This window comes from Gavia stellata, chromosome 10 (assembly GCF_030936135.1).
Source record: "Gavia stellata isolate bGavSte3 chromosome 10, bGavSte3.hap2, whole genome shotgun sequence".
NCBI lineage: Eukaryota > Metazoa > Chordata > Aves > Gaviiformes > Gaviidae > Gavia > Gavia stellata.
The window spans coordinates 12,372,555-12,390,850 of NC_082603.1; the positions used below are offsets into that span (position 1 = coordinate 12,372,555).

The 18,296-nt window shown below is 37.9% G+C and overlaps 1 protein-coding gene across 1 annotated transcript; it reads left to right on the forward strand.

The window, feature by feature from the left end:
* Positions 1–1,168: 1,168 nt before the first annotated feature.
* FNDC7 (fibronectin type III domain containing 7) lies at positions 1,169–13,422 on the forward strand. The gene is made up of 13 exons (XM_059822265.1): positions 1,169–1,231; positions 1,681–1,699; positions 2,764–3,021; positions 4,854–5,108; positions 5,831–6,091; positions 6,622–6,879; positions 8,317–8,571; positions 9,298–9,555; positions 9,985–10,239; positions 11,121–11,375; positions 11,950–12,210; positions 12,825–12,854; positions 13,382–13,422. Exons 1-13 carry the CDS (start codon positions 1,169–1,171, stop codon positions 13,420–13,422), a joined length of 2,469 nt encoding a protein of 822 aa, XP_059678248.1.
* Positions 13,423–18,296: the final 4,874 nt, after the last annotated feature.

Genomic DNA, 18,296 nt, shown 5'->3' on the forward strand with positions numbered 1-18,296 from the left:
CAAGCCCCACCTCGCGCCGCCACCGCGCCACTCCCTTCCGCTCCCCCGCCCGGCCCCGCCGCGCCCTCTTCAGAAGCGGCGGGCGGAGCCCGGCGGCGGCGGTCGAGTGCGCTGCCTGCTCGTGGGGCGGGGCGGGCCCGGCCCCTCAGGAGCCGTGCCAGCCCCTCAGGAGCCGTGCCAGCCCCGCAGGAGCCGTGCCAGCCCCTCAGGAGCCGTGCCAGCTGCAGGGCTCCCTTTCTCTGCAGTGATGGGGTCCGAAGTTCCCGCTGGGGAAGCGCTGGCTGACCAGGGCTCGTTCCCTGAGAAAGGAGCGTCCTGTTGCTCGTCAGAAGGTGAGCCCGGGGCGCCGGGAGCCGCCTCCCGAGCCCCGAGGCGGGCTCCTTGTGCGGTGCCGGGAGCAGCCGGGGGGGCCGAGAGACCGCCTGGCCGGGGGGCCTCCGCGAAACCTGCCGTGGTCCCGGGTCCCTCGGGGTGTAAAACTCCCCTCGCCACCCTGACTCCCTCATAAAAACGGTCCCCAGGTTCCCTGTTAACGTTCGTGTAAGCCACCGAAGTAAACACCGTCGGTTCGTAGAAAGATACCGTTTCTTGACGCCTAAAATCGTCTGTCAGAAGTTACAGTTTGAAGACATAAAGGCGTGCTGTCAAAGGGGAACCGGCAGCTGGTATGAATACGAAGAAATGAGAGGAAAAACTCTCTTTCCACAACGCAAAGCATGAGGAAGAGTGGTACCCCATCGGTATGGTGGTGTTCCATTCAAAGGGGAGTACGATGAGGGCATCATTCCTGACAGAAAAAAAGGTCCTTGTAAGTGGACAAAAATGGCAATAGATAATAAGCTGAACAGCAAATTTCAAATTTACATTGGGCCTAATTATTCTACGAATCTTGTATAAGTAATACAGAAACTGCATCCTGAAAGAGAAGGGGAGAAAACCCACCACCCGCCTACCTAAAAGCTCAATGCTATGTCGGACTCGTTTCACCACAGTTTTGGTAACCACTGGCAGGCTGTGGTCCAGTGGGGAGGAGGGCCCAACCTAACACGACCTCTTCTCGTCCCAGGGAGTAAACCTTCCGTGACAGCACTGCTGCAGAATGTTATGGTCACAGCAGGGATCGGCCTGAGCTCGTCCCATGTGAAGGCTGGAACAAAGTTCTGACAAGATGTGCAGAGCAAAAAGTAAATCATTAATATTTATTGGACTGCTTTTCAACTGCCTAGAAATGGTGAGTGCAACTCATTTGCTTTAAAACTATTTTCAGGAATGATATTGTACTCTTTGTGAAAGTAAACTAAAAGTTAGGGTGGAGACTATCTGACACCCACTTCTACATTCATATTTTGTTACTATTACACTTTTGCAGTGTTTACAAGTGACTGAAAAATAAAATAATATATTAGGACCCAAGGTCTTTCAAAGTCTTTCAACAACTGAAAACTGGATCAATAGGCAGATTCAGAGAGGAAAATTAAGAAGTAATACAATCTCCATACCTGTACCAAATCTCATTGGTTGCATAAACTTTCCGTGCTTAAAGAATCTGAGCAAAAACATCGTATCAGTAAAATGTGTTAAAAAAATGTAGTCTTTTAAGTTGTTACTAACATTATTTTTAGTTTTCCAAATAAAATATTTCACTTTGTGTTTCTAATTTTTTTACATCTTCCCTTTCAGATCTTTTCAGCTAACACAGGTAAATCTTCAAAATGGTATTTTGGTTTTGCCTGCTTATTTTTGAATGGGTCTGAAGAGACCACACACGTGTGATTTCTAATAAAACATTCCGTAAGTTCTAGCAGCTTTATAAACAAAAATTGTTTTCAAGTTTGATTCAGCTTTAAAAAAATCTATGTTGATATCTTTATAAATTTTAAACCTAATTTTTAGGAGTCCCAATTCTGTTGGACACTCGCACAAAGATTCTGACAGACCACTTACACCTTGACACTAGTGTGAACCAGGGAGAACACTCAGCTGGACTAATTGTGCTGTTCATTACCTACATAACTGTGCTACAAATAGGATTCAAACTGTCCCATATTTGCACCCAATTAATTGTTGTATCTTTTAATAAAAAAACAAGCAAACAAAAAACACACCCCCCCAAAAAAAAACCCAAAAAACACACCAGAAGAAGCATAATCTCCGAAGCGCAAATATTTCCAATGTTTTACAACATTTTATACTTTCTTCAATCTCGTATTTTGTGCCGACAGCACCTCTTGCCTTAAATGTGAATACTGACTAGTTTAAAATATGAGGAATGCAACATTACAAGAAATGCTCTCAGAATATGCACGTTCTTGCATATACTGCATGGTCAAGAGTCTTAAATGCTTAATCATTGCAGACATGTTGCAGTATCTGGACACTTTCTGTAGCATATTCTTTTCATGATTTGCAAAACAAGCATTTGATCCTATTCATTTGTGGAATACTGTTGACACTGGTTGTATATTCACATATGGATTATACGCAGTATTTTTTAGACTAATCAGACTACAGCATATGAGGGTTTTAAGAAAAACAGCCGTCATCACAACATGATATTATGAGAGCAAGCAGCAGTTATTATGGTAATTAATGTATTACAAAAGTGGACACAGGAAATAGGACTCCAAAGTCAGTGGAATGCCTATCATCTGAGAATTAGGTCACATAGATTCTTGATAAGGGACTGAACAATCTTCTTGTCAAGACTTGGCTAAATTCAGGAATGACTGAAATGGTTTGTTGATAATGATTTATTTTTTTAAGGTTTCTCTATGTCTATATACGATGTGACATCACGAAGCATTTATCTCAGATGGCCCAAGTTTTCAGGAGCCTCTTCTTACAGAGTCACAGCTACAGCTCTGAATACTGTAGGCCATTCATTACTGGCTCATTTTAGTGATGTTACGCTTAAAGGAACTCTAACTTCATTAATTCCCAATACTATTTATGCTATACAAGCAGAAGCCATTGACAAGAATGGAATTATTCTTGCAGAAACACAGATTATGCAGTCAACAGGTTAGTAAGAGAAACTTTGTGAAGTATAATTTCCTTTGACTCTGACTGGGATTTTATCCTTGATGTTTCATTGTACTGGTAAGCAATAGCTGCCATTCCTGCTGAAGCCTTTTGCTGATTTTCCTACTGAGTTCAGTATTAGCATGTTTAGCTGCTTTTCCCCTCTGCTTTTTTTTAACATATATGTTTCCCTAACCTGTCACGCACAGCTTGCTCAGACTGCAGCTTTCCAAATCACTTACCCTTTCATTACAAATGCAGATATGAAGCTATATACATTTTTCAGTACTGATGCTGATAAATGGTGGTTTTGTTTCATTCACAAAAGGACTTGTAGCATGTAAGTAATTGACGGATATTGAAGAAGAATCTACATAAACGAAAGTGCTTTTTTATTTAATCACTGAAATGTAATTGAAAAAATATTCTGTTGAAATTCTGTTTTTAAAATAATTTAACTGATAATTTTTAGAAATAGCCATTGTTTTTCCAGTAGAATTTGTTTCTTATAAAAGTAACTATTACAATAAAAACTGAAAATAAAAAAGTAGCAGAGTTTATCCTGATAAGTATAAAAAAATTATATTGCTAGCTTAGTTATGGGAGAACAGATGTTAATGATTAATGCTCTGTAATTTATTTCTGATAAAAATAATGTGCCATATACTCTCTGCTGTTAGGGAAGCAACTCACTTAGACTTGCATAAGGATTTCCTGCACAGAATATTTTATAAATTGTTACTAAAGACAATATTTTAAAAGGAAAAAAAAAAATCATAGTGCAATAACTTGCTCAAGTATCGCAGAAGACACACCTGCAATGTTCCATAGGCATGGTCATATAGAATATATGTTACCATTTTTATAAATGGGGCAAAAGAGGGTGTCTGACTATAGCTGAATAAGAAAATGCTTGGGACTAAGAAAGTAGACATAATGCTCAGGAGTTGTATAACCATGTATAATACTTGTTAGGGTCTCTGAAATCCCAAATTAGCTGCCTTGCTATAAGTAAGTTTGCCTCAAGGCGCATACTTCTGACCCAAATACTTTTTCATTCCTTTTCTTCCTTTTAGGTGGGATACACATTCATTTTATCTTTTTTTCTCTTCTAGTGAGTTTTTTGCAGCTTTGCAATATATGGACTTGCTTTACATACGCTGATTCTAGTCTGAAAATCCTGATTACTGAACATAAATTAGTTGTGGTTAAGAAATACAGCCTCTGTAGTTACTTTTGTGACTGCAGTACACAAGAGCTCTTTCTGAATGGCCTGCAGCATAGCATAATAGAAAAGCATTTAATTGCAATATTTGATGTGTCATGTTATTGTATACCTAAGTATATCTGCTCTGAGCAGGCGTTTGGATAAGATGACTTCCCATGGTCCCTTCCAAACTAAATTATCGTATGTTGCTCTGCTATAGAAATGCCTACTATTCAGCCTCCTATTTCAGACTGCTTTGTATAAGCATCCACTTCTTCTTTGTATATTGCTTTGTATAGACATCCAGTATAGATAATTTGCTATAGAGCAAGACAAAAAAGAGACCTCTCAGTGCAACCTAGGTTAAATAATGGTCGTTTTCAATAGTGATTTCAAGGGTACTAGAATATTTTTATTGAAAGGTGAAGGTTAATCTAGAATATCTCTAGACTCTGTGTATTTTATTAATGTTCATTTAAATGTCATTTAACTTAAATTTTAAATGTTCATAGAAAGTGTAGGCCATTTGTCCTACAATTTGTCTTTGTGAAACGTTCAGAGCACTTAGCATTTTACAGGGCTGAGTTCCCCAACTTCAGTATCTTGATCATTATTTCCATTTTAGCTCCAGACATACCTGTTATTGACCAAGCTTATTCAAAACTTAGCAACAGTATCACAGTGGAATGGAGAGCGGTACCTGGGGCTACTAGTTATCTGCTGACTGCACAAGATGGAGATTCCTTCATTGAAACTGTAGTTACAAATTCTCCAGGCACAGTGACGGGACTGAAACCTGCCACCTTGTACAGAATCACTATCAGATCTATAAATTCAGGAGGAAAAAGCCAGCCTTCACCTTTCAGAAAAGCAAAAACAGGTGGACTTTCAAATTCTTATTCTTATTTCAAATTCTGTAATGTTATTGTAATATGAAGCATTCATGCAAGCTTTTCTTTTTTTTTTATTTGAACAGAAAACACACAGTATAGCCCAGGCATGTACCAGTACTGGATTATTATAATCTTGCATTTTAAATTGTATTGATCACATTCTTCTTTCAGTTTTTGAGGACTAGAATTCATCCATCTGACTTAATGACCAGGACAAGAGCCTGAATTAATGGTTTACTTTATGACAGTACTGTAAGTTAAATGTTTAATAGGAAGTTTTACTAGAATTTGTATTAATATATTTATTTTATTTTAATAAAATTGGATTTTATTTTAACAAAAGACATAACTTGACGGAATGGAAGAAATGAAGAAACAACTAAAAGTATAAAATAATACGACAGTGTAAAACTTAGAGGACAGGAAATGCAGTATCTTCCTGGTGATTCCTGGTGACACTCAACCTTTCATACTTTGTGTATGATTTACATTCATTTTACAAAACCTGTAATATCATAATGGATGCACCAAATCAGTTTCCATATTTACGCTGTCAGCCTTGCATTAATTTATTTTTCTGGTTTTGTTGTCGCTGAATTTGTCTCTCAGAGTTTGGTGATTGTCGTTTCTGTGTATTCATTTCAAATTTGGCCCTTTCAAACAGTGTTACTGAAAAACCAAAAGCTTAATTGGCATTCTTTCTCAACAGTCCTGGCTGCCCCAGTTCTGTCTGTTAGTTCTCTGAGTTGTGACTCCATAGCGGTGAGCTGGAAAGCTGTGTATATGGCAGCTGGATTCTCTGTGTCCCTCATGAGATCAGATGGTTTGGGCAGAATGCTGAAGGAGAACACCACCAATACCTCCTTGATATTTACAAATCTACATCCAGGAACTCTCTATACTATCAAGGCATATGCCTGGAATGTCAATGGGATACCTGGAGATGATTTCACATATAACCAAAGAACAAGTAAGAAATTTTCTTTTCTGAAACCAAGTACGCATTAAAAAAAAAAAAAATATATATATATATATATACACACACACCAGGAAGTATTTATGTGTAAGTGTGATTGTGTTATGTTTTTCAAAGCTACATTGGGTAGATTTTCAGATCATGTAATTTTTACCCCGTCTCAAAGTTCATGAAAGCTCAGATGGCATGGCTATGTTTCATGAATATTACTGAGGCAAAGATACCATTAACTACCACTAAAGCTGTACCTAGGACAGGCCTGGGTAAGGATTACACTAGCTTAGACTGATTTGAGGATTTTTCTAACTGAGAAGCAAATACTCAAACAAGGTAAGGAGTTTCAACAGAAAGCTTTGTGATGGTGTACAACTAGAACTATTTCTTTAAAAAATTGTCACTTTAATATGAACGAGGGTAAGGTCTGCACCACAAAAATTGTATTTAGTTTGCAGGTTATGAAAAAGATCATGTTTGTAGGCCATAGGCTATGTTGTATTTATGTGTTCCAAACTGATATTCCGTAGGTCCTAATGCACCAACGGATGTTGAAGTAGCTTTTAATAGTGGTGCTTTAAGAGCTATTGTTTCTTGGATGCCAACAGAAGGAGCTCTAACTTACAGTGTGACAGCCTCCAGTGGACTCTTGAAACTGAAGTGTAACACATCTTCTGCCTCCTGCATGGTGCCATCACTCCAGTGCAGCTCTGAATATTATGTTTCTGTCACAGCATACAATGATGCTGGATCCAGTAAACCTACTGATGCAGTAAGCTTAAAAACTAGTATGTGTCATTGATTCTTATATAGCTTATGGCATTTTAACATACATTTCTTTAATTTCAAATGTAAATTAGTCCATTACAATTCACGAGTGGTTCTCAAATAGTTATTTCTGCTTCTGAACTTCGTGCATGAACTGTGCCATATACTTTTCTATTTTGGGGATAATAGCCTAAACTTTCTTTATATTTCTGTGAGAAAAACTTGCAATGGTCTATATATTGCTGGCTGAACCTGTAAGCCTGCATTCTTCTCTTACCTGAAATACATGTTCTAATATCAATTTTCTGAGTGTAAAACTAATGTAAGGAATAACAGATCTGTCCTACTGTGTCAGGTCTGTCACAAATAGATAGGGAGAAGTCTGTGACGAAGTAGCATTAAGGACTGGCCCTAGGCTGACAACTGTTCTAGGCTAAATCTAGTTGTTAGTTAGAAAGGAGGTCAACAAAACCACATTCAGCTAAAGTAGCACCACTAGACTAAATTAAGATACCGTCACAAAGCATTTGGAGGTAGCAGCTTTGTCAGGACAAAAGGTTGCTGTTTCAGCTACTTAGCGCCGCTGCTATGTCAGAGGTTATTGCTTCCTGACCTGTTAGATGAACGGCCCATGTAAGCAAAACATAAAACATTTTTGTTATTATGTGCCACCTTAAAGACACAACATTATTTACTTAATTATTTGATGTACCCTGCCTCATTTTGACTTCTCATTGATGAGTTAAAGATCATCCATGTGAGCAACTCAGAGGTGGATCTAACAGGATGAGAGAGCCTTAAGCAAGAGACAACTTTTAAGCTATGGGCTGTAATCTTCTCAGCCAACATTGCTTCAGCTAGATCATGTATATTCATTCTAATAGCAGCAAGCTAAACTTTTTGAACTAGAAAGAAAGTAAATGTTACTTAAGCAAAAGCCATGGAGTTCGCAGGTTAATTTTTGGGATGCCACCCAAAAGGAAACCCAAGCAAAGGACAGCTCTATTCCGACACAGCTAGTGAGATTCATACCAATATATAAAGGGCTTCCACATAAAGGCTTTTGAATGCCAATTGCTATTCAAGCTAGTATTCCGATTGTCATCCAAAACTACTATTTGTGAGCATAGACTGTGCCAGTTCCTTTTGAAATAGTGCCTGATGTCACTGTTTTTATTCACAAGGGCTCCTTAAGCAGATCTCTTTTCTGTAAAACATGAAGGTAGCATCTATTTTATTCTGTAAAAATCATACTCACTTCATCTAAATGTAAGTAGCATCCTCTGTAAAGGCAGCTAAGTTGCTGTTTTCTTGAACAAGACAGAACAACTGTTCAAGCCGAGTAGAATAAATCTGTATATGGCTGACTTTCCTTTATTCCCCAAAAGTATAACTTCAATAAAAATATTCTGATTACAATTATTTTTTTCTTTCTTTTTTAAAATGTTTTCTTTCAGTTCCTTGTGCACCGGTAAATATATCAATTGAAGAGGATGAACCTGGCCGCTTGTTGATATCATGGTCTAGCGTCAATTTTGGTCATTATTATGTGGTTTTTGTGAAGAGTGATGATGGCTTAGAAGTGCACTGCAACACATCACATACTCAATGCCATTTCCAGTCGGACTGTGGCTTCACTTACTTCATTAGTGTCTTTGCATATAACAAGGCAGGGCAGAGTCCTTTAGGTGATGTATTCAATTACACTACTGGTAAGTAGCAATGTATTCTTGCAAATTCATTTTGGATCCTTTAACTGTGTTTATGGTAGAGCTGATTGGACACTTTTATTGGAAGATAATGACTTAAACTTCTATTTTTATTCAATTTGTGGGCAAATCACAAAAGATTGACAGAGAAAAAGAACCACTTCACATTGCAGTTGAATTTAACTTGTGTAGTCAAGTGCAACAACATGCTTACGAATCTGAAAATAGTTTTAAGGATTCACGCTCATAGGAATAACGCACAGTCGTGGCATAACTGAATGCCATAATTTGAATTAATTCAAATTCATAATTTGAATTCTAGTCCTGGTTTTTTTTTTTTTCTATTGCCTTAGGAAGGGTGTACCAGAGTCTTAAATGTCCTTGTAGAGGGTTTTCATATTTGGAAAATGAAAAAATTAGTTCAATGGGAAATTGTGAAGAACATTGTTAGAGTTATGCAACCTCTAGATGCTTTGAAATTTTAAATCAAGACTATACATAATTCCTATGTCTTACCTATACATTAGAATGCCCTCTATTGATTTGGAAGGAGGGGTACTGAACTAATTCAAGAAGTAAGTCTGGGATTAATGAGACCGTTTGCACAGTATCGGTCACCTTTGGGGGTCTAAGACGTGAAGCTCATAGACAAACGAAACAAGGCTCTTCGGTTTCGTTCCGGTTTCCAGCTGACGTTCAAGTTCCCCTCTCTGCCTCGTTTCTTCCCAGCACCTTGCTGCCCCCGCGACTTCAGGGCTGTGTTGGTGTCGAGCGACACCGTGCAGGTCACCTGGGCTCCTGTCCGAGGTGCTGAAATGTACGAGACAAGGGCCGTTGACCGGAGCGGCGCGGTGCTCTGCAACGACACCGCCACGGCCTGCACCTTGTCGGCCCTGCAGTGCAACACCCAGTACAGTATCACGGTTTATTCTTTCAGTGAGGTCAGGGGCAGCAACACGTCCTGTGCATCCAAGTACGTGGAAACAGGTATTGTGATCATTCTTATTCTCCTTTAGCAGAAGAAATAATTAGTTAGACGCTGCTGTGATTCACGGATGAACAGCATTACAGGAGTGCTAAGTTACTGTCACTGATAAAAATTTTAAAAAATAAAATACTGGAAGTCTTTAAAAATATACTGTAAGCAGGGACCTAAAACCAGATTTGGACTGAAAGCTTCTGAATGCTCCAAGTTTTTGAAAATAAGATTTACAATTCATCTCTGGTTTTGTATGCAAAATCCTCATGTTGTCAGTTCTGTCATAAGTTCTAAATTCTCATCAGGAGTAACCATTTAAGGATCATATACTTTTCCAAAGTAGTTCGTCAGTTCTAATGGGAAGTTAATTTTCATGTGTAACTTACATAGTGTGCATAAACAATCAGTTTAAATACTGTTAATATGAAATATTTCAGCTCCCTGCAGTCCTGAAATTAAAAATATATCAAAGGAGGCTCTTTCTGTAATCAGTGTGCACTGGCAATCTAACAACGAAGAAGCTACATATATTGTCACTGCCAGAGGAGAGGCTGGACTTTGGCATTGCACCAGCTCTGGAAATTCTTGTACACTAATTAATCTTCCCTGTGGATCTGCATTCGCTGTTAGTGCTATAGCAAGATCACCAGCAGGACAGAGCTTACCAAGCTACAGTGTCCCTTTAGAGACAGGTATGTGGGAATTGTATATAGTGGAAAATATTTAGCAGCATATTATTAAAATAGTTCTATGTCTATATGTTTTTGGCTTTTTTTTTAACTACAATGTGTGCACATTATATTATCTATCGCTGGATGCCAGATGTCTCTGCTTTAACAGGTATGTATCTTTGTGTGGAAGGAAGGATCACATGGCACTTGCCTCATACAGAGAAGCCTTAGTGCAACCAATTATCATCTGGCACAGCTAACTAAATTATAGTAACATAATCCACGAATGTAATGCATAAGTTCCTTGTCAGCATTTTGACTTTTAATATTACCAGGAGAGGCAATGAGGTGATGTCCAGGTCAACAAATAAACAGTGTGAAGAACAGATTAAAGCACATCCTACCCACCATTCCCGCTATGAATTTGCTAGCAGAGTTTTGTCCTGTACCACTTACCCAGACAATCCCCAGGCACCGTTCAGAGATTAAAGTACACCAGGATCTATTTTTAATAGGCAGTTTGGCTGCAGTCATTTTACAGAGACAGATCTGAACTGAGCTATATGGCTGGAGGGGTAGAGATGGACCCTGCTTAATTAAACTACAGATGTACCCTGATATTCTAATGACAAGACAAATTTCAGTAATTTTTAGTACCTTGGTGAAGTACCAAGGTTGTAATTCACTCTTATAGACAAATTGATTCTATATTGATATTGTTTATTAGAAGCTTGCCAAAATAGTCAAGTATTTTTCAGCATGCTAATGTTTGCCTGAAAAGTATGCAAGTCTTCATTCCTTTGCTCTTGATCGTGTACTATTCTAGTTGTAACTCCTCAAAATACCTTCCATTTTCCAAGTACAAAACAGAACTGACTTCTCTATTTTTTGTTCTTCTTAAGCTCCTTGTTGCCCTAATGACCTGATACTAACTCAAGTGACACAGTCTGTGACAAATATCAGCTGGTCTGTTGCAATGGGTGCACAGACATACGTAACAACATTGGAGTCTCCAAAAGGACAGGCAAAGTGCCACACTCTTCAAAGCTACTGTCTCCTGGGATGCATCACATGCAGCACCAACTATACAGTATCTCTGAAAGCAATCAGTGAAACGGGTTTGACATCGAGTTGCACATATCAAGGATATTCTTCCAGTATGTAAAATGTAAATGCAATTGGGAAGAAAAAGGCTCAATAACAACTTACTTTGCATAGTCTTCCTCTCATACAGATAGTGCAGCTGAAATTCAATACATAGTTAATACACTTGCAGCGCTCTCTCTCTTAAATAAATGCACTTTGGATTACTTTCACATATAATTTAAACCCTGTTCTTGTAACTGCTATCAGGTGACCATATAAAGAACTTTTTATAACATTGCTCCAGAAACAATTTTTTAATTTAAATTATGCTATGGCATAATTAAACTTTAGAGACCACAAAAGGATTCTGGGCACTCTAGGGTAGCCCTAGTGCCTCCATAGCCAGGAGAAAGCAAGAATATTCCAACGTGTAAAACAATGGCTGAATTCCAGCTCCATAATATGAGTCTGATAGAACATTTTCTTCCCTATTATTTTGGCTTTCTGTGAAATAATAATTTCTCATTGAAATGCTGGTATCTAGTGTGATAGTAATCATATCATCTGGGTTAAAATGCGCTATAGAAATTTATTATGTATTGTGGGTTCACAAATCTTGCTTATTAATGTTTCTTATTTTAATAGGTTCTTGCTGCCCTTCTGGGGTGAAGCTATATAGACTCGGCAATAATAGTATCAGGGTATACTGGCGAGCTTCTGAAGAAACAATAAACTACAATACTGATGTACATGGCTCAAAAGGCAATTTCACCTGTACCCCTAGTTCAGGTCTAAGTCACTGTGATATCACTGAGATACCTTGTGGGGATGTCTACACAGTGGTAGTATCTCCAGTTACTGATAAGGGGCTGAAGCTTACATTTTGTCCTAAAAAAATATATTCAGGTAAGACTTAAATTTCTTTGAATGGTGTATTTTTGTCCATGCATGCTAGATTGTTAAAATGTAATCCGAAGTTATGCAAGTAAAGGTGGCATGGAATAGAACTTTTCTTTTCTAGAGTTGACTCCAGCATAAACTTTATGGGTGCTATCTTGCAATATCTGTGACGGGAATTTCACAGGAGTATTTTGAGACTGGGCATACTTATCTACACAGGTGCCTCTTAACTGGATCACCCATAACCTGGTAAATACGGAGAAGTTAATTTTCAGTTGGGAGGTTAGTAGTGGTTAGAATACAAAAATAAATAAATGAGGATTTTTAATAGCTTTGTTTTCTAGTTTGTTTTATAGAATTACTGTTTTTGAATAAAGAAACAAATCAAGAACTTCTATGAACCACTCCTAAGCGCATATTTTAAGTGAAAAGTTGTTTAAAGGAGTAGTAATGTCCTTGGCATTCCTTTCCCAGGGCATAAATTTAATCCATTATAAAAATACTGCTATCTGATGGGATTGCACAGTTGTGTAGCATGGACTACATTCTACAAACTATTAATGTTTTCCAGCTTATAACCTGACACCTAACATTTATACTATTGTTTCATGTAATTTCAGTGACCTGTTCTGGAAGCTCTGTTGGAATGGGTAAGAGCACATAGTACATGCATTCCAAATCCATGATGCTTGTAAAACATGTTAGCATCATGTGACTCCAACTCAGATAATACATATATTTCATAATCAAGGCTTGTGTCAGTGTTATGCAGGGTTGTCTCACCCCCCCAATCTTATAATGTATAATTAAAAAAAAAAGTCTTAACCTATATTGTGGCCTGTATACCATCATGCATTCTACACTTTCACAACATTTACAACTTATCTGATAGCACATAATAAAAGGGAGGCTTATCTTTTAGAGCCTCGCCATATCCCATTACAATTTAAAGTAGGTCGCAGTTCTGATTTTTGTTTCTAAAAAATTTTGTTATAAGTGTGGCTTACGTCAACCTGTTTTACCTTATTTCTTCTGGGGTTTCAGCAGGATAGTCTTGTGCTTTATTTGCCTGTGTAAACTGCTAGAAAACTCCAAAAGCAGCCACTGAAACAAACATTTCTCAAGACAGTTGCTTTTCCATAACTGAAGTTGTCTTCATTTCTGAATTCTGTTATAGTGATCTACAGAGGAAAAAGCAATGCAGAACAACATATCTAGATGGAAATTCTGGTTCAGATAAGGAGGTAAGTTGTAAGAGTCATAATTCAGATTAGGATTTATTAATCAAACTTTTCCTGCTGCATAAATCTTTGGGATTGGAGGGATAAATTTCACCAATCCTGTATATCCTAAATAGAACTGGTTTGTTAAAATCCATATTTACCTCAGAAACCTCATGTCATCTACTCCTACTATCAATACTAATTTGTCCTCTCCTCCATTTACACTAAAACCCTCTTTCACTTCATTAAGCCTTTTCTAATACTATCCTATAGCTCCCCAGAAAAGCCCTCAAAATCCAAACAGATCAAGGTACTCTTCAGCACTCATTTATTTTCTCTGCTAGCTAAAATTGCTCATTCTCCAAAAAAAGTACTGGTGTTCTGCACTATTTACTGCCCTTGTCTCAGAAGGATGGCAAGAAGTCACTGCTGACTTCCCCCCCCCCCGCCAAGGTTAATCATCTCCTCTTTGCTGCTGTTCTCTTACAGCTGTCCTAGATGTTAAGGTTGTTGGTAACACAATTCTCCCTAAATGCTCTTCTCAGTCTTTCTTTCCTTGAAGCTGGAAAGATGACATCTGTGCTTAACTGCAACAGTCACCATGTCTTGAGGACTGGGAGGAGGGAAGCTGAACAGCTAGCCATATCTGAGATCTAATCCAGGACATCAAATTTGAGCCCCAGCTGATAAGATAATTTTTAAAATGCAGATGAACACCAATAGAGATCTCCATAATCTTGAACTGTAATTCTCCCTGTAAAGCAACCAGTAAAAAGCTCTTCCAGGAGAGTTATTGATCAGTAGATGTGTTCTAGACCTAATGTGTCAATTAAATAGTAAAGACTGAAATAAAGATTAAGAGTGACATTTAACTCCTTAAAAAAAAAGCAGCAGTTTAGGTGCACCCAATTAAAAGTAGCTTGAGGCTTAATCAAGTATTCTGAAGCTATTTAATTTTAATTTAAATTTGAAAAATTTTCTTCCTTTACGATTTTGAGAGGTGACTCATGAGCATAAACATAATGTCCTCTTCACATCAACTGACTTGTTTTGCTTTGTAGCTAATGAAGAACTGACAGGTACTACCGAAATCTTAATCTCCCATTTTTCAGAAAGGACAGACCCTTTTCTCATACTCCACAGTGTTTACTTTTTCAGCCAACACAGAAAGCAAAGTTCAAGTTCAAGGTTTCTACATACACATAAAGTAAAACAATTACTCAAAGATATCTTACAAAAACAGTCTTCAGTATCTTATGTATAAAGGTTACCAAAGGCAATAGGGTTTTTAACACTATTTTCAGCTTATAAAAATAGACACCATGGATTCTGAAAAGTTTCCTTTCTTCACAGAACACAGTTGTACTGGGTATCTCAGTCACTGCTTCTGATCACTTGCCCAAAATAATCTCATGGGAATCTCACTCTTCAATAAGTTGATTGTAGATGGCCCAAGAATTACATGTTGCTTCTTAGAAAATGATCTGCGTTTATTCACTGTCGAACAAGTCTTTCTTTAGGAAACACTATTTAAAACTGCCCTGCATTACTTAATAAAAAATTGGTTTTATTTCTCATTTGATTTGAAAAAAAATTTAAGAATGTAAAAATAAGTATTGTTTACAACTTTCTTCCTCGAAGATTTTATTTAAATATTTTTTCTTTGCAGTCGTAATTGTCAAACACTGTCACCAGAGCCTACAGGTTTAACCAAGTGGCTATCAACTGGATTTTCAGAGGTCTAAAGCAAACAGTTTCTTTTGGAATCAAATTCAGACCACAGCTTTCTTCTTTTCATATAAACAATTCTGATATTTCCATGCTCTAACAGTAACTCTAATGTATTTTAAGCAATTATAAACTGTTGGTGTATTTTTTCTCCATTCTTCTTGGCATACAGACATTGACATCTCAAAATTACACACCAACCTTGACAATGCTGTAGTACTATTTTCATCAGCTCCGCTCATCTTCATGATTGAAAACAAGAAGTGTAATTACAACAGAATATATTATTTGCATGTCTGTTCAACAACAACAAAAAAAAAACCCACCACTACAAAAAGCCAAAGAGGAGTCAATATTCCAAGAAAAAACACATGGATTCCGTTCAAAAAAGTAGTTAGAAGATACAGACAATTTACCAAAACAGGGAGGAAAAGCAACACAACCAAACTGAGCCAGATCCACACCTCCTACTGTGGCCGTGTACACGTTGCAGGCATTGTTACTCAGGCATTAGATATTGTCTATTAACACTGCTGATATGCAAAATGTCAACAGCGCTCACTGAGATGATTAAAAAACTTTAGTCAGGATTAATTTCAGGTTTGCTCCAGATTGAGGCAAATGCTTTTTTATGGGTCACGCTGACTTGTTTTAAGATCACAGAAACGGACAATTAGATGTAGTGTTTTCATAGATGTAGTTTGTATACTATTTACTAGTATGAAGCTCTGGGCTTCATGAAGCAAAACCAACCAACCAAAAAACCCCAAATAAACCCCAGAATAACAAATGCCAAGCAACCCAACCCCACAAACCCACTCGTTAAAAGAAAAACTTGAGAATCAAGAAAATTCCTGTTGAAGACTCAGAGGTAGGCGGCATGTTGGTATGCTAAGTAAAATGAACGCTTTCAGAACAGTATCTGTGAAATCACTTATACTAACATATTAGGTGATTAAAACCACCTAGGTTATTTCACAATAGATGCCTTCATTAATACTTAATAAAAAATTTCAATTACGTGAATAATTTTAAAGATATATTAGTTGCAATCACAGAAAGATGAACAGTTGCAAAAAAATTTGTATGTATTGTTCCAAATACAAATTATTTGTAATTGTATTTGACACAGAAGTAATAGCTCAAAACTCGGATAGGCTGTTCTCAGTCCAGTAAAGAAACTGGACTGAAAAAAATCTCTCTGTCCTTCAGTTCATTTCAGATTTGACCCAAAATTGCTGATTTAAGTAGTGTTCTCCCACATCCAACTATTGGGGGGCTGGGGGGGGGAGGTAAACTGACAACTACATTGCAAAACCTCAAGAGTGGCACTTAAATGCTGTTTTACCTTGCTTAATAGCTGGTGGATGTCTCCTATATGTAAAGTTATGTGAACTTCATAGCAGTGCAGAAAGGGCTCAAACGTCTGCCGAAGCCAGTAGAAGTCATCTAATACTTTCAGGTTCCCCTTAAGAGATCCTGGGTGTTTCTATAATGTCTTTGAGTCACTACAGTAATATTCAGCTGTAAATACTAAAAGCAGATCATTCGTATTTCTTCATCAACATATAAATGAAAGTATAAAAAACTGGCTATGCATGGCCTACTAAGTACCCCCCAACATGATTAGATAAAATGCCCTGCCATTCAAGTTACCTTTTTCAATACAGATCAACAATCAAAATACCACTCCTAATATGTTTACAAGTCAGATACATACAAGTCCTTTTATACGGACACTAATTGCCTGCATAGTTATGTGGCAGTAGGTAGATGTGACTCTCTGGGGCCAAAGCCTTGGCCCGACCTTAAAACAAAAGAATGTTAGTTTGCTATTTCATAAGGTCTGAAATACTGTTCAACTAATTTGAGTAGTAGCTTCAAAAGAAAAAACAGTAAAAACAAAGTACAGGTGTGTTTCTCAAACTAGTATTGTTGGTCCAGATAAGTACTTATCGCAGGAGCCACAGGAAATTTCAAAGACAGATTAGGCTTCAAGAGGAATGACTATGCCAGCTAGGTAACTATGGACACATGGCATACTGTGGAAGCTTCAGGTTCACAGTGCTTGGTTTGTTGCGCTTTTACCCCGAGAACTGAAGAGTAACTACACAGGTTCTGTCAGACAGAAGCTCTGCAACCATACCTCCAGTTAAACTTGGCAGAAATTGTCTTCTAATGACCCTGTGCCAAATGCCCACTGCAGCTGTACTGCTAGCAACTGCGTCAGTCCAGGCAGCACTGGAGTCTCCACCGATCTTACCATTTTCCATCAGAGCTGCTTTGTAGAAGTTCTGTGAATCTGTTCCTTCCGGTTTCAAAGAAGGTCACATGAAATAAAATGGCATCAGAAAAACAAAAAGGAATTACAGAGTCCGTGGATCCAAATCCAAGAGCTGCAAGATACTAAATCCCCCCAGTGATAACTTAAGACAGGTGTCTTGGTTTAAATCGTTTTCATGGGTCTTGGTCAGCCATGAATATTGTGCTATCCATTACACAGCTAGCTCAAGTACATAATATGGATCAAATTAAATCCAAAGGTCAGAAAGTACTGTTTATTGAAAAATAAATGTGAAGTCCTCGGATTACTGCACTTGTAAGAGATACCAGCACAGGCCAGTCTTTGAAGAAGTTGTATCAAAATGTTCACTATCTTTGTTGTAATAAGGCGGCACTCTCTGCTTTCAGGTCAAAGATTGTTTCTCAAGTATCCGGATTTTGCCTGCAAATAAAGCATTCTCTCACTGTATTTCCCAACAATGGCAGGGGAGGAGGAGCCCTGAAGGAACAATTGGAAATCAGTAATCCATTTTCTCTGACAGAAGGCTGGCCTTGCAGCCACTCTGCCCAAGAACATACTTGTTTCAGAAACTCATAAGCTGAAGGTTACAAACTAATGAGACCAGAAGTAGCCTTCTAGTGGCAAATAAGGTAAACAAAAGTTGTCCTCATTGTTTCGACAGAACCCATGCAATCCCCTGGCAGACTGCAACAACAGTTCTAATAAACTAATAATCAGGGTATTTCTTAAATGGCCAATACAGTTTTTCTCCTCCCATGTTAAATGAGAGCTCAATATTTTAGTTTTACACTGCAATGGAACGAACTTGTTGAAGCCTAAGCTTTGTTCCAAGCTCA